General features: G+C 60.8%; 1 protein-coding gene across 2 annotated transcripts; it reads left to right on the top strand.

Moving 5' to 3' along the window:
* Positions 1–1206: 1206 nt before the first annotated feature.
* On the top strand, positions 1207–15419 carry KIAA1755 (KIAA1755 ortholog). Of its 2 annotated transcripts, XM_040080361.2 has the most exons (15): positions 1207–1332; positions 4044–4241; positions 4676–5596; positions 5840–5960; positions 6069–6233; positions 6775–6898; positions 7209–7326; positions 7949–8035; positions 8120–8236; positions 8548–8646; positions 8874–9022; positions 11237–11375; positions 11633–11755; positions 12321–12512; positions 12592–15419. In XM_040080361.2, exons 1-15 carry the CDS (start codon positions 1330–1332, stop codon positions 13567–13569), a joined length of 3534 nt encoding a protein of 1177 aa, XP_039936295.1. In that variant the 5' UTR covers positions 1207–1329; the 3' UTR covers positions 13570–15419. The 2 variants fall into 2 exon arrangements, with proteins under 2 accessions (XP_039936295.1, XP_039936294.1); XM_040080360.2 differs by having other exon boundaries at positions 4676–5960.
* Positions 15420–16015: the final 596 nt, after the last annotated feature.

Here is a 16015-nt window from a genome sequence, read left to right on the forward strand (position 1 = left end):
CCTCACTGGCGCCGTCCTCCCTCCCACACGCCAGCAGCCCAGCTGCACCTCCTCCCGTCTCGGCTTGTTTTCACAGCGTGTCCTTTGGCCGCTCGCTGATCCCTGGACAAATGTTCACTAGCGAGACTGCCCCGGCAGCCTGCAGCCCACGCTGTGGCCGTCCCACCCGCCCTGGTCCTTTCCCAGCCCCAGTCCCGGCCTTGAGCCCATTCCCACGAATACAACAGTGGAAACGACTCCGACAGAGAGGCTGAGTGCTGGATGTTGTGCAGGGCTGGCAGAGCTGGTGATGCTGTGCTCACAGCGCCTGGGGCTGGGAGAGCTGCGCCCAGCATGCCTGGGGTAGGGAGAGGTGCCTGTGCCCAGGACTGGCAGGGAATATTTTGGAGCACTTTGCCTTAGGAGAGACCAAATCTGTGGCTTTGGCTCTTATGCTGGTTGTTTTTGTACAGTTCTGGTTGCTGAATCCCATGACCCTGCCCCTCAGTAGATCCTTCCCATCCCTGAAACAGCTCAAAGTCCCCAGAGAGGCATTCGCTGTCCTGCTGCTGCACTTTTAGGGCAGCTCAGGAATGGGAACTGGGAGACACGGATCCATCCAGGGCACAGACCACTGCCAGGGGAGCACATTGACCCTGGGTGGATCAGAAAAGAGGGTCACCCCCGCACAACAGGCGTGTATGAGCACATCTGCACACATGTACGCAGACATGCACACGCAGCTCTGCGTGTTCCGGAGGGTTCCAGGACCCTCCGCCTGGCGCTGCTCGGGGCGGACGGCGGGGGCTGGGGGAGGACCCCCGGTACAGCCGCCTCCTGCCACCCGCTCGGGGTTTCTTTCTCCCTCCACTCCGATCCCATCCCGCCGGGGGCCGGCCCCCCCGCCCGCGGGGGACACAGGGGGACTGTCACCGGGGACGCCGCGCCTCGGTAGGGTACGGGGGGCTCCCGCCGGCGGACACAGGAAAGCGGCCCCCCGGCCCCCCCGGCTGTCTCCGGGCCACCCCCCTCCCTCCCCTCCCCCGCCCCGCCCCGCTCCCGCTTTCTTCGCCTTTTCTTTCTTTTCCTTCTCTCTCTCTCTTTTTTTTTTTTTTTTCCTTCTTTTTTTCCCCCAGAAGAGGCGCGGCGGGCGGAGGGCGCCGGGGGGGCCGGGGCTGCCCGCCCCCGCCCGCGGCTCCGCAGGCGTCGGCGCCGGGAAGAGCCTCCGGTGGAACGGGGACCGGCCGGGAGCCTCGGGCCGGGAGAGCCGGCGAGGAGGAGGAGGAGGAGGAGGAGGGACGGGACGGTCTGTGCCGCGGCCCCCGGCCCCTCTGCCGCTTCCTGGGAAACATGGTAATTCCTGGGGCATCCCTCTCCCTGCCGCTGCCCCTCCCCGTGGCCGCCGGTCCCGCGGGCACCGGGTGGGCACGGGGTGGGCAGAGAGGGAGCGACGGCAGAGGGAGGTCGGGAGCGAAGGTGGAAGGAGGTGCAAAGGCAGAGGTGGGTGTGGAGGTGGGTGTCGGGGCAGAGGTGGGTGGGAAGGCAGAGACAGATGCGAAGGTGGAGGTGGGTGCGAAGGTGGAGGTCAGTGCAAGACTGGGTCAGGTAGGGAGGAGGACGCGGCCGCTCGGGCAGGTGTGTGCGGGGCTACATCCTGCGATGCTTAAACTTCCCTGCAAAAGTTTGTCGCGGGGGATGCGTGCAGCGAGTGGGAGCTGCTGTGTGAGCCGTGCCAGCTCAGGGGATGCTCGGCAGAGCGATTGGATCATCGGTCGCCGCAGCCGACACGTGCCGTTGCCCCGGGCTCTGAGCTGAGCTCGGCCTCCCGCTCCGGGCCAGGCTGAGCCTGGCATCGTGTCCTGCCAAAGCTGGTGACAGCAAGGGCTGCGGAGAGGCAGAGGAATTGGTATTCAGGACTGGTCCCAGGCTCAAAACCTCGCTCCTTCCTGAGCAGTGGGGAGAAAGGAGCTGGAGCTGAGTCACCCTGTGGCTTTGGGCATGGGTTTAACAACTTTACCACACCAAAACCCCAAAGCCCAGCCCAGTCTTGTTGATGTAAACCAGTTTAAAAATATGGGTATTTGGGGAGAAATATCAATCTCTATTTAACAGCACTTTGGCTTATTAAAATGGAAATAGCTTTGCAAATGTAAATCTCCTTATGCTCCCTAATGCCTTTGTTCCGGCTCGGTCCCAGCGGGTGGAGGGACTGGGATAACTGGCTGCTTTTGGATTCCTATGGGCTCCTGGCCGGCCCGGATGTGGCTTCGCCTACGAACTCCAAGCTGCTGCAACCATGGTTACCCCAAAAGCCTCCCCCAGTGATGAAATGTTTTGTGACACCCCATTAAAACATTTTTAGTCAATCATTCCAGGCCAAAATATTCCCCAGCACAACTCAGGCTGTGTCTGGTGCCTCCATCAGTCCCTGGTTCTCTCCTGACACTGGCTCACGTGGTCCCTGCCACTGGATGAAGTCCTGGGTGATAGCGCAACAGGAAACAGCCTCAAGTGGTGCCAGGGGAGGGTTCGACTGGGTACTAGAGAAAAATTTCTTCACTGAATGGGTTGTCAAGCCCTGGCACAGGCTGCCCAGGCAATGGTGGAGTCACCGTCCCTGGGAGGATTTAAAAGACTGTTGGAGGCAAGGCAGAGAGTTCCGGCTCATCTCTCATGGCAGCATTTGGAGGTGGATGGATCCTCCTGTGCTGTTGTGTCTCCTTGCCTCGCTCTTGGGATGGGGAGGAAGCCGAGCTCAGCAGTGCTGGGCGTGGAGGTGGTGGGCACCCAGCTGGGTTCAGCACTGGGGACCAGGTGACTGCAGCAGGGCCCCACTGGAGCAACATGGAATGGGGTTCTGAGCTTTGCCCTTCTTCAGGGATTTTCCAGAGTAAGGTCTCCAGCCCATTCTAGGAACTGTGCACAATAAGACAAAGCTTGAGGAGAAAGGTCCAAGGGCAGAAAGCCTGGACAGGAAACACAGCGGCAGATCAGGGCCCTGAGAAGGGACTGGCTTGCCTCCTCTTCTGCCCAGCTCTGTGGCTTCTCCTGTCAGGTGCAAGGGCAGGAGATTCCTGTGCCAAGACATGGAAAAAAAGACATGAAGAATTAACCAGAGCATAACTGCAAAGTGCTTTAGCTAAAGCGCATTAAAACTAATTAAGCTGAATTAACCGTGGCCCCTTTGTCTCTGTATGGGCTCCTGGACCAGGGATTAGCTGCCTGAAACTAATGCTCACCTTGAGCTAATCCCAGCAGATTTCCTGGGTGCTCTTACGGGAGCAGGACCAGCTGCTTGGAGGTTGCTCCTCTTCCGCACTTGCCGATGGTGTCCTCTTGACAGCTGGGCCAGACTCAGCCCCACGCTGCCTGGAGCACAGCCCGGGCATCACGAGAGCCGTGGGATGGCTCCTCTCCATGTACCAGCCGTGCCACACAGCCGACAGCTCCTGCAGCACTGAGAGAATGAACTGGGAACTGCTGGTTCACAGGTGGCACAGACCCAGCGTCCTCACCCCGCTCGGGGGAGTGTGGTGGGATGCAACGCGGCAGAACACTTCCCAGAAAATACAGGAATAATTCGGACTTTGGCGAATTCAGCAATGAGTCTGGACCAAAACACCCTATCCATCTTCAGATGTTTGTCCTTCCTCCCATCTGCTGCATTCCTGCAGCGAGCTGCGGAGCCCGGCAGAGCCCCACGATCCGTCTGGTCTGACTCCGCTTAACCCCTCGGCTGCTGCGGCTCCTCCACTTGGCCGGCGGCCGAGCAAGGCGGCTGCTGCCTCGGGGCTTATCCCAAGCTCCTTAACCTCAGCCCAGCCAGGAACCGGACCCGCCGTGCCTCCCGCCCCGCCTGCACCGTGCTGGCTCTGCTCCACTCCCGGTTCCCCCGTTTCCAGCCCAGGAGGGTTTGGAGCCCCTGAGCTCATTAGCATTGCCAGTGTGGACATCCCAGGGCACAGTACAGCATAGGATGGTGGGCAGAGGCACCGGGTCAGGGCCAACGGTGTCCCCGCTGCGGGGCCACTCTCCCACCGGCAACTCTTGCCTCCCTCCCGCAGGATGCCGGGTCGCTGGATGCGGCGGTGCAAAGTGCTCTCCAGGCCCTCTACCCGCCCTTCGAAGCCACTGCTCCAACCGTCCTGGGCCAGGTGTTTCGGCTGCTGGAGACCAGCTACCAGGGGGATGGGCTCTGCTGCCTGCTCCAGTTCCTCATCCCGGCCAAGCGGCTCTTCGAGCGCCTGCGGCAGGCGGCCTGCGTAAGCCCCCGTGCCCCACAACGGTGCCCCCATGAGCTGCTCCCAGACACGGGGGGTTTCCTTAAGGAGTCCTGCCCGCATGGGCATGCTGACCTGTGGGCTCCCTCCCTGCACATCCACTCCTTTTCCCAGCTGCTCTCTGCAGAGGGGACCATGGCACACACATGTGGTCCCTGCAGGGGTCATCTTGTCTTGATCCTAGAGGTTTTCCCTCTGTAAGCGCGTGGGTAGACTCTGCACCCTGGGAATAGCCGTGGCTCAGGGTGGGCTTGCAGGGCTGCCAGAGCTTGGCTCGGGGACGTGCATTGGGTCACCAGGCTCTTTCATTCTCATCACGGGAAGCACAGGGCCGGGCAGCAAGAGCGTGTGGGGGTGGCTGGGAGGCACAGAGCTGGCAGGGCTCCCTCATGCGCTGTGTTCTTCCTCCCTCCCAGGCTCCCTACTTTAACCGCATCTTTCTCCATGAAGGCTGGCCCTTATGTCTGCACGAGAAGGTGGTCGTGCACCTCGCGCCGCTCAACCCCCTCCTGCTGCGCCCTGGGGACTTCTACCTGCAGGCAGAGCCCTGTGAGGAGCACACGGCGCGTGTCACCATCAAGCACCTCTCCCTGGACCTGCGCTCAGTGGAGGAGACGCCTGTCCCCGAGGCCACCCACGCACTGCTCTTCACCAACGCGTGGCTGGAGGAGGTGAACGGCAGCTGGGCCGGAGCTCCCCTGCACACCTGCCTGGTGGCCACCGAGAACGGCGTCACCCCGCTGCCGTGGAGCCGGATTGCCACGCCTGAGTTCACCGACAAGCCCGGGGCTGGAGCTGAGAGTGCGCCCGCTGGTGCCCGACGTGAACCTGCTCCTGCACCTGAGCCGGCAGCACCCGGCACAGCTGTGTCCCACGGCCCCACGCCCTACAGCAACACTGTGAGCACCATCCCAGGCTGCAAGGCCACCTCTCGGAAGTCAAGCCAGGGACGATACCCGGGACTGATCAAGGTGGAGCAGGCAGGTCTGCGGAAGAAGCCTGCCATGCTGGCTGTGCCCAGCCTCAGTGAAATCATCAGCCAGAACCTGGAGGGGGAGTATGTGGACCTGCTGGAGCAATCCCGGGAGGACATGGAAGTCCTGAGCAGATCCCTGTTACCCACCTGCCCTCCAGGGAGGAGATGGGTTGCGGCCGAGGACATGGTCTCCTGGGCGGATGGGGAACCGGGAGCAGACGCCCGGCCCTGCGGGGGAGCACTGAATTCAGAGGAGAGTCCCTGCAGCCCGTGCATGGGGAGGAAACTGAGCCAGGAGCCAGGGCCGCACGGCCCAAAGTGCCGCCAACGTGACTCCTACATGGCTGCGCTGCAGAACCCGGTGAGCTTCGGCTCTGGGCTGATGGCAGCTATCCTGGAGGAGCCAGACAGCCCTGGCTCCGAGCTGCCCCCTGCCACCCCCCGTGAGAACCCCGCACAGCACAGGAAGGGGGCTGGCAGCCCCACGTTGCTCGCCCGCCAGTCCCGCCGAGCGACTCCTGGGGTGCCGGGACAAGGGGGATTGGTGCAGCGGGGCAGGGCCCGGCTCCCCCCAGGTTCCAGCCACAAGTTCTCCTTCCTGAAGGGCACACGGCTCGGGGCAGCCCCCGAGGATGAAAGAGTCACCAGCCAGCACGAGGGCGCCTGGAAGAAGATGTCAGCCATCTACTCCCCCAGGATGGGCAGAGCCAGGGCTGCAGGCAAAGGTACCATCCTGTGGGGCTGTGGCACCTGACCAGGCACTGCTGGGGTTTTGCTATTCCTCCGCTTTGCTGAGTGTCACCAGCTTCTCTCTCCTCTATCCCTGCGCACAGGTACGAACGCAGCCACTGCTGCTGCCATGGAGGAACGGTCCCTGGAAAGTGCCAGCTGCAAGAATGGTCCCTCTGTGCCCAGCACTGGCACTGGTGGTCGGGAGCCTCCAGCCTGGCAGGACCTGCACGCTGGGCTGCTGCGCTCGGGCATCATCTGCCTGCCAGGTACTGCTGGCACCGTGAGCCCGGGGAATGAGTGGGAGAGGCCTCTGGATGGAAACACAGGCTGCTGGGGAGAGTGTTTTGGAGGAAGGTTTTAGGGCTTTACTGGAGGCCAGAAATACTCCAAGCGGAAAATTTCCTTTCAGCTGGGCAAAAACATTAAAAACATAAATGCAGGCAGCCTGTGCAGAGCAGCTGCCCCGGTCCCAGCCGCCCCAAACACTCCCACACCATTCCTCTCCAGTGAAGCTGTTCAGCTTTAGCTGCCAAACACTAAACATTTGGCTCCTTCTTTTTCCCAAGAACCAAAAAGCAGTAACAAACCCCATCCTTTTCTCAGGAATAATGTCCCCAGCAGCTCTGGGATTCCAGTTGTTCATGCCAAGAGCTCCCCTGGGCTGGCTGTCCCCCTCCAGAAGGGCCAGAGGGGCTGCACCATGGTGGGCCCTGAGCTGAAGCAGCACTGATGGTTACCCCAGCCCATTGTGGGGTGCTCAGGTCTGGCAGGTGGCTGCCAGAGAGGTCACTCACCCTTTCTCCGCAGGGAGCTCGGACAGGCTGGGCAGGGCTCTCCTCCTGGTGACCACCAGTGGCAGCGCCTGGCGGGCTGCGTGGTGCTCAGCTGCCGAGCTGGCGAGGCTCATTCTCTGCCTCTGCTCCCTCCCCAGGTAAGGGCCAGCAGGACCTGCCAGTCACCCCCAGCTGCTGCCTGGCTCAGGGCTCCCAGGAGCTCCCAGGCTAATCTGGGATGGATGCCCAGCATCCCTCACAGTCTGGTTTGGGCACATCCCCGAGGACCATGGACCCTGCCAGAGGCAGACGCTCTGAGCCCTTGGCAGGGGCATCACACAGGGATGAGGCCATTGCCTGTGGCTGTGGGTTCCTGCCTGCCTGGGGGGTGCAGAATGTGGGAGGGGGCTTTGAGAGGGCCCTGCCCCACAGAAGGACCCCCACTCCTGCTGTGTTTCCCCTCGCTAGGCAAGAAGTGAAGAATGGTGAGAGGCGAGAAGCGAAGGATGTTGGGCTGACGGTTGTGGTGGATGCCAGGAAGCAGCCGCCCTCTCCCGTCCTGTTCTCAGCCCTCCGCTCTGTCCAGGTACGCCAGGCTCCGTGTGCCTGTGCCATAGATGTGCCAGGGGTGTCCCTGTCTGGGAGGGAGTGCTGCCACCCTTTGGGTGTCCCTCAGAGCCTCTCCTGTATCCGCTCTCCATGAGATCCCCAGAGGTCCCTTCTGAGCCCTGCCATCACCTGGCAGGCATCACCAAGAACCCTCCAGCATCCTGCTGTGTGAATTCACCAGGAAATGGGCTCTACAGTGACAATTCACTGTCATGGCAGAGTCCTTGTGCCAGTGCCCAGGAGTGCCCTGTGCTGTCCAGGGGCTCTAGGCTCCCCCCTGCCACAGCACTCTTTGCCTTTGCATACCCAGTAAAACCCACGTTGGCCCTGATGCTCCTCACATGGAGAGATGTCACTGGTGTGGGAGAAGGGGTTCACTCGTGAGGATCTTCCCACATCTCTTTGCTGGGGAGCTGGTGGCTGAGACGAGGTCATGGCCTGAGTGACGTTTCCATCTCCCACACCAGGGAGAGTGGGAGCCTTTTCCTTTGCAACGAGCTCACCAGGCTCAGCCCACCCAGGAAACCCCAGCACTGCCTTGGGTGACCTGAGGGCTGCACGTGGGGTTTGCCCTGGTGATTCTCCCCTGCCTCCCACAGAGTGTCTCTCCAGGCTGCATCCACAGCATGCTGCTCCTGGCCGAGAAGGAGCCGGTCTCCCACCGTGAGAGGCTGTCCGGGGTGCAGGTGAGCCTGTCCCTGTCCCCTGGGCTGGGATGGTTGGGGGTCATTCCCTGCCCCAGGCAGTCTTACAAGCCCCGTGCCCTGCAGGTGGAGACCCTGACATCGCTGAAGGCTCTGGGCCGCCACGTCGACAGCTCCCAGCTGCCCCCAGAGCTGGATGGTGCCTTCCCCTACTGCCACGGCGAGTGGGTTCAATTCTTCCAGGTGTCTGTTACCACGCCATGAGCCATTGCCTCACCTCCCCCACCCCTCTGTCCCCACCGCGTCTTACGTGTCCCACACACATCCCTGGAAAAGCAACAGGAAGGGCTGGGAGAGGGGAATGAAAAGGAGAGCTGTGAGTACAGGAGGGTCAAGCACCTTCCCACCTGCTCCTGCCTGCAGCTACCCATCCACCTCCACACTCCTTTCCTCATCAGCTTTAACCCAGCTTTTCCTGATCTGTCCTGGCACTGCTTCTCCTCCTCCTCACGGGCAGTCTGCCCCTGCTGACCCACTGTGTGTGTCCCCCACAGAAGCTGCAGCCCTTCACAGCCAGCCTCAAGTGGGCATTGGAGCTGCTGCAGCGCTGCATCCAGGCGCTGCGGAACACCGACGCGCTGGCAGGGACACAGGTAACAGGGGTGGCAGCACCACAGGTCGGGGTCATTCCCAAAGCGCCCATCTGCAGTGCAGCCACAGCAGTTTCACTCCAGTTGCCCAAAACCTGGACTGGCTGCTCCTGGCCACGGGGCTGTTCCCTGTCCCCTCTGCTCCTGCCTGGGGTGCAGCCCCAGGTGCCCATCCTGTGCTGGCTGAGACCCCAGCTAAGACACTTGTGTGACCTTCCCTTCCTCCACAGGATGCGGCCGCGGGCATCAGGAGGCACCAGGAGCTGATGCAGAAGGTGCTCAGTGACCCTCAGCTGGTGCGGGTGCAGCGCGAGGGTGGGTTCCTGCTGGCCCGGCTGCGCAGGGAGGCCGCTCGCCTCTGCGCCTCCGACCACATCAGGTAGGCTGGGCAGTTCTGCTGGTCACGGGGTGCCAATGCCAGGGACCCCCAGCTGCTGCTGCTGACAGAGCCACCTCCCCATGGACAGCCCGGTCTCCATGAGCCCAAGCTATTGCCAGGCTCGGTCCTGCTGTAGAAGCATGGACCGCATGTTTGGGACAGCCCACTGCAGGAGTCCCCTCATCCTTACTGCTGCCAGATCTCTCAGACGGTCTCCTGCCGCAGGCCAGGCCAGATCTGTCACTGCTCTGCAATGCCGGCAGCAATGCCTTGGGCTGGGCTGGGAAAAGCCACTAGATGGGGCCAAGTCCCGGCCCTGCCGCGCCGGGCCAGCTGTGCTGTGCTGTGCTCTGTGCTGCGCTGTGCTGTGCTGTGCTCTGTGCTGCGCTGTGCTGCGCTGTGCTCTGTGCTGCGCTGTGCTGTGCTGTGCTGTGCTGTGCTGTGCTGTGCTGTGTTGTGCTGTGCTGTGCTGGGCTGTGCTGCGCTGCGCTGTGCTGTGCTGTGCTCTGTGCTGTGCTCTGTGCTGTGCTGTGCTGCGCTGTGCTGTGCTCTGTGCTGTGCTCTGTGCTGTGCTGTGCTGTGCTGTGCTGCACTGTGCTGAGCTGTGCTGCGCTGTGCTGAGCTGTGCTGCGCTGTGCTGAGCTGTGCTGTGCTGTGCTCTGCGCTGTGCTGTGCTGTGCTGCGCTGTGCTGCACTGTGCTGAGCTGTGCTGCGCTGTGTTGTGCTCTGTGCTGTGTTGTGCTGTGCTGAGCTGTGCTGTGCTGCACTGAGCTGAGCTGTGCTGAGCTGTGCTGCGCTGCGCTGTGCTGAGCTGTGCTGTGCTGTGCTGAGCTGTGCTGTGCTGTACTGTGCTGTGCTCTGTGCTGTGCTCTGCTGTGCTGTGCTGAGCTGTGCTGTGCTGTGCTGTGCTGTGCTGAGCTGTGCTGCACTGTGCTGCACTGTGCTGCGCTGTGCTGTGCTGCGCTGTGCTGTGCTGTGCTGTGCTGTGTTGTGCTCTGTGCTGCGCTGTGCTGTGCTGCGCTGCGCTGTGCTGTGCTGTGCTGTGCTGTGCTCTGTGCTGTGTTGTGCTGTGCTGCGCTGCGCTGAACTGTGCTGTGCTGTGCTGTGCTGTGCTGCGCAGTGCTGCGCTGTGCTGTGCTGTGCTGAGCTGTGCTGCGCTGTGCTGTGCTGAGCTGTGCTGTGCTGTGCTGAGCTGTGCTGCGCTGTGCTGTGCTGCGCTGTGCTGAGCTGCGCTGTGCTGTGCTGAGCTGTGCTGTGCTGCGCTGTGCTGTGCTGCGCTGTGCTGTGCTGTGCTGTGCTGCGCTGCGCTGTGCTGTGCTGAGCTGTGCTGTGCTGTGCTGAGCTGTGCTGCGCTGTGCTGTGCTGCGCTGTGCTGTGCTGAGCTGTGCTGTGCTGTGCTGTGCTGTGCTGCGCTGTGCTGCGCTGTGCTGAGCTGTGCTGCACTGTGCTGTGCTGCGCTGTGCTGTGCTGTGCTGCGCTGTGCTGTGCTGGGCTGTGCTGTGCTGAGCTGTGCTGTGCTGTGCTGAGCTGTGCTGAGCTGCGCTGTGCTGTGCTGTGTTGTGCTGCGCTGTGCTGTGCTGTGCTGTGCTGAGCTGTGCTGTGCTGCGCTGTGCTGAGCTGCGCTGCGCTGTGCTGTGCTGTGCTGCGCTGTGCTGCGCTCGCCCGGCCATGCCGTGATCGTCCGGTGATGGTCGCACTTGTCTGGCCGTGCCGCACTCCTCCAGTGATGCCATAATCCGGCCATGTGCGGCTCCTCTGGCCATGCTGTAGTCATCCAGTAATGTCACCCCCACCTGGACGTGCCATACTCATCCAGTGATGCCGTAATCTGGCCGTGCTGTTACTCATCCAGCCATGCTGTGATCAGGCCATTCCAGACTCGCCCGGTGATGTCACTCGGCCGGTAATGCTGCACCCATCTGGTGATGCTGCACTGGTCCAGCCATGCCACGCTGCCATGCCATGGTGCATTCAGGCAGCACCGATCCACTGCTGTCTCCTGCTCCCTTCTCTCAGTAGGGCTGCATTGATAGACTGGGCTTTCCCATCCTGTGGTCCCTGCCATCCATTTGCTCCATGGGCTGGGGAGATGTCCAGGTGCCCGCAGGGCTGGGGTCAGGAGCTGAGCAAGAGACCTCCTCCCCTTTGCCTTGAGCATCTGTGAGTTCACTGGCAGCACCTGGCACTGATGGCCCCTCTCCTCCCAACCCCCAGGACTGGTATGGAGTTGGCTGAGGGACTGTATAGTCAGCTGGAGGAAGAACTTCACAGCCTCGTGTCCCAATCCAACAGCTGCCTGGAGCACCTGGAGTTCCTCCGCAAGGTCCGGGAGCTCGAGACTGAGTTTGGCAAGGTGAGCTGGGTGTCCCTGGGGTGCCACAAGTTGAAGTTGCCCTCTGTGGTGTTCCATGGTTGAGTGTTTTGGTCACGTTTCCTTTGTTTATGATGATGATGGAAGCCTGGAGAATGGCAGGATTGCCTGAGCTTTGATTTCCGTGACGGGTGGCGGGGCTGGGGCTGGGATGCCCGGCCGGGGCAGGAAGGGGAGGTGCTGTGGACACGCTGCTGCCGTGGCTGGTCCCTCCTGATCCCCGTTCTGCTCTCTCACAGCTGGGGTCCTGGCTGGATGGGGAGGCAGCGGCTCGGCTGCAGGAGATGGGCACCGAGGACTGGAGCCCCGACAGCAGCCAGGGCTCCACCGAGCACTTCAAGGAGTTCCTCGCCCAGGCCACAGTACGTCTGGAGGGGCTTTTCTGTAACAGACATCCCCTGGGTTTGGAAAGAGGCTTCTGGGCAGAGCTGTTGAGTCACACTGCAGTTGTCAGGTGCCGCATTGTGGGGACTCTGGGCAGTCCTGCTCCAGTGAGGGGGTGGCTGCTCTGCTCCTTGATGTGTTCTGGGCTGGGACTGCTGTCCCCAACCCCTGCTGCACTCTGTCCAGGCAGCTCCTTTTTCCTTCAAATCCTGGGCATCCAGCAGACAACAAATAACATTGTGATGAGGATCTTCTGGTTCCTCTGGATGTGTCAGCCCTTTAATCACAGACACTGCAGGGAGGGTGAGGCATGGTGATCCCACTCAGGACAGGAGGTGCATTTGGTGAATTTTGAACCAGCCCAGGGCAGAGCAGAGTTTTGGAGAATCCCATTGCTTTTTTTCTTCTCACTTGCCCAGGAGTGTTTCCCATCCATCTGTAACGGTGATGTCAGGTGCTCTCTGTGGCGCATCACCCTGCGCACGTATCCCAGCTCAGCACCATTCCCAAGTGTGGAGCTGTTCCTTCCTCTTGTCCCTGCAGGCTCGGTACCAGCATGGCCTGACCCTGTGCCAGGAGGCAGCTGAGGTCCGAGACGCGACGTTTCCTGAGGCAGATGCCTTCCAAGTGGCTGCAGCCCTTTTCCAGACAAAGCTGATGACCTTCTCCAAGCAGCTGGAGCGGCGGCAGGCGGAACGGGAGCTGCTGCAGGAGTTCGTCCGGTACTCCAACAAGGTGGGTGAAGGGGATCTTCCCCTGCAGGATGTGGTGCTGCTGCTGGCCACAAAACCGGCCACTCTCACCTCTTTTGTAGGTGGCAGGGCTGAAGCTGGACTGCCGGCAGTGCTCGGCCCGGGCGCAGCGCGGGGAGGGCCAGGCACTGCGCTGCCTGCAGAGATCCTTCCAAAAGCTCTCGGTGGAGTTCGCCCTGGAGAAGCTGCAGGAGATGAAGGCTCAGGTGCGCAGGATGCAGAGCAGCCAAGGGTTGGCGGCCTGGACGGAGGCGCAGCACAGGTACCGGGAGACCCGGCAGATCCTGGAGGAGATGCTGGCAGAGCTGCAGGAGGCCTGGGGAGCACGAGCTGACGGGCAGGGAGACTCCTCCAGCCCGGAGTCTGCGGCTCCTCACACAGAAGTCCCGGTGTGCAAAGCAGCCCCCAGCCCTGAGCCGGCAGTGCTGGGGGGCAGGGGGTTGGCAGAGCAGCCAGAGGCCAGCGCTGAGGGGCCAGAACAGCCCCAGGGGCCAGGACAGTCCCAGCCCAGCACCACTCCTGGCTCCACGCTGGGTGTGGAGCGGAGTTCTCTGCAGCCCCGCTGCCGGCTGGGGCCTCAGGGTGCACACACCTCTCACCACCACATCTCTGCTGACACCCCCCATCCCAAAGCCAAGAGCAAAGGCAGCCTGGGAGCGCCAGGACAGCTCTCCCAGGAGCGCAGCCAGCCCCCTCGGAGGCGTCCCTTCACCCTGCCGCCCTGGACACGCTTTCCAGGTGCTGACCCAGCACGTCCTGATGCCGTGCCCCAAGGGACTGCCTCAGATCCCAGCACACCTGGTGCACCAGCGGGGCCACGGCCAGAAGCTGCCCAGTACTTCCAGATTTCCAGCCAGAGCAGTTTCTCCTCTGAAGACTCAGATTCACAGAACTCCATGGAAGAAGGCCCAGCAGCAAGCCTGGCTTTGCCCAGGGATGTCCAGAGTCCCAGACCACCCTGCCCGTCTGAAAAGACCCACCAGATCATTTACCTGGAGAACCACCACACTGAAAGTTCAGCTAAAGCGAATGCCAAGTAACCAGTTCCTCCAGTTGGGGCCCTTTCTGTCCAGCTGCATAAGTCTCAGTTATGGACTGGATGAGACTTCCCATGCTCAGAGGTGGGATGCTGGAACTTCTTACCCCACCCTCAGTCCCAGAATCTTTGGTTTCCTGTCCTTAGCACTCTCCTTGCCGTGGATCAGCAGTAATTCCATCACCAGCTCACAGGGCTCATTCACAATCTACCAGATGTGTAGCAATCCTCCTATAAAGTGCCTTTATTCCTACCAGTAGCAGCCTTGTCTCAGGCAGTGGGGAGGGTTCCCACATTAGAAGCTGTGCCTGGAGCAGCCCAGGGGAGTGCACACCTGTGATGTTCTTGTCACTGACTGTGCTCCCTGTTACACTGCATGGTTTTACCATCCTTGTGCTGCTGCTGCAGCCCTGGCTGAGCCCCAGCAGTGGGCCCTGGGTTTGTGTGTGCTCATTAACATGGGACTAACTCCATTAACATTAATAAACCTGAAGAGAAACACCTGGATGGTCCTCTTGGAGGAGAGTGAGAAGTTGTGTCCCGCTGAGAGCCAGCTGCTGGGCTTCTCACCCAGGTTCCAGCTGCTCCCACCACCCCAGGCCCTCAGGCAGCTGGTGCCACCAAGAGTGCCCCCTGTGCCCCCTACATGGGTGTGCCCACAGCCTGGCTCTCCTGCTTGCTGCCAGCACCTTGGTCCTGTTCGAAGGGCCCTTTGGTAAGGGTTAAGTGCCTCGGTGTCCTGTTCTCCCTCCCAGTTCATGAGCAGAGTGGTGTCATCCTGCCCAGCCTCCCCACTCTGTTTTGGGAACGCGCTGTCCTGAAGCCTTTGGGACCCATTTGGCCTGGGTGCGACCTTGCTGATCCCAGTCCAAAGGAGCCTGAGATCCCCACGGGCCCTGTCCCCACACCGCCTGTTTGGGCACCCGGGAGTGGGTGATGGCAGGCGGGACCCTGGCTGTCGGGGCCAGGCCCTGGCCGGCCGCCCCCCTGGGCAGCCACAGCATGAGCTAATGAAGAGACATCAGAGGAGAAGCGATCTCTGCCTTGGAGGCCGTTCCAGAAAAACACACTCCTCCTCCCAGCCCTGCACGGTCATGGCTCGCACCCTGCGGGATGCTGCGCCTCGGCAAAGGGCACTGGCCCATCCCGGTCTGGCTGAGCATCGCTCATACCCCCCTCAGCCTTGTTTTTGCCAGACGCCGAAGCCAAGCCCCGCTGAGCTCCCTAGGGCCCCAGCTGCCCCCCGCGGGCACCACGCTCCTCCTGGCTGGGTCATCACTGAAGCATTAACGGGACCGACCCCGGCCCTGCCCTGTCACGGGACCTCTGCCTGTCACCACTCCTAGTCCTACCCAATTGTCTCTACTTCTCCCTATAATTATTTTAGACTTCCCCAGCTCAACACTGATTTCCCTACTGACAGTTGCCCTGCTCCACTGGAATCCTGGTCACTGAGTCTACCCTGTTTTGGTTTAAAAGTCGTTGTCCTAGAGAACACAGACAGCCTGTTCCGTTGAGAGCCTAGAGTTCTGCAATTTTCCATTCTCCAATAATGCCGTGTCCTGATTGGCACCAAGGGCACCAAGCCAGGACATTTCTCCCTCTTCATGGTATGTCCCTGCTCCCCATCCCCATGCCCTACAGCTGAGTGTGCCTATTCCCCATCCCATGTGGCCAGAGCAAGCCGTGCCCACCTGGATGGGGCCCAGGTCACTGTGAGAGCCAAAAATATTTTCTCCCTCCAGCATCATCCCAAGCCAAGCCTGACAGTTTCCTTGCTCAATTTTCTGCTCTGTTGAGAGCTGATCTGCTGTATCCCCCACCCCTTACAGCTTTTAGGTTGGAGAAATTGCACTTTCCAGTGAAAAAGAGAGTCATTTTTCAAAGCAGATGGAATTATGATTCTTCTGAATAAAGCAAACAATGACTTTCCTGTTGTTTTCTTTTTTCATAAGTAAAGTAAAAAAAAGGATATTTTGCAAATCCTGAGTTTAACTGATAACAGAAAGGGGAATTTCCGGCCTGTGGCTGGAGTGTGAATTGTTTCCCTGGAAGAGTCCTACGCACTGAAAGCCTTCAGCCCCCACAGCTGGGTGGGCATACCCAGATCCCTCCTTCCCTCCTACCAAAAAGTGTTTTGCAACATTCTGCGAAAATTTTCTTATCTCTGCTGATCCTTCAGCGCATGATTTATGACTCCCAAGTTTGACCAATTAAGCCATAACCTTTCCAGAAAGGCAAGTACAGGAGTTAATCAATGTCCCCTTTCCCTCATGAAATGGCAAAATCATTTGTCAGGGGCTGGCAGGGATCCAGCAGTGTGGGCTGGTCAGGGCCTGGCAGTGCCAGGATGCAGACACCCTCCAGCCTTGGAGGGAAGCCCCCACAAGACCCCAGGAAATACTTTTTTCCAAAGGAAAAACGGTCAAAAATGTTGGATGCAGCAGACA

The sequence above is a fragment of the Hirundo rustica genome, chromosome 16 (assembly GCF_015227805.2).
Source record: "Hirundo rustica isolate bHirRus1 chromosome 16, bHirRus1.pri.v3, whole genome shotgun sequence".
NCBI classification, from domain to species: domain Eukaryota; kingdom Metazoa; phylum Chordata; class Aves; order Passeriformes; family Hirundinidae; genus Hirundo; species Hirundo rustica.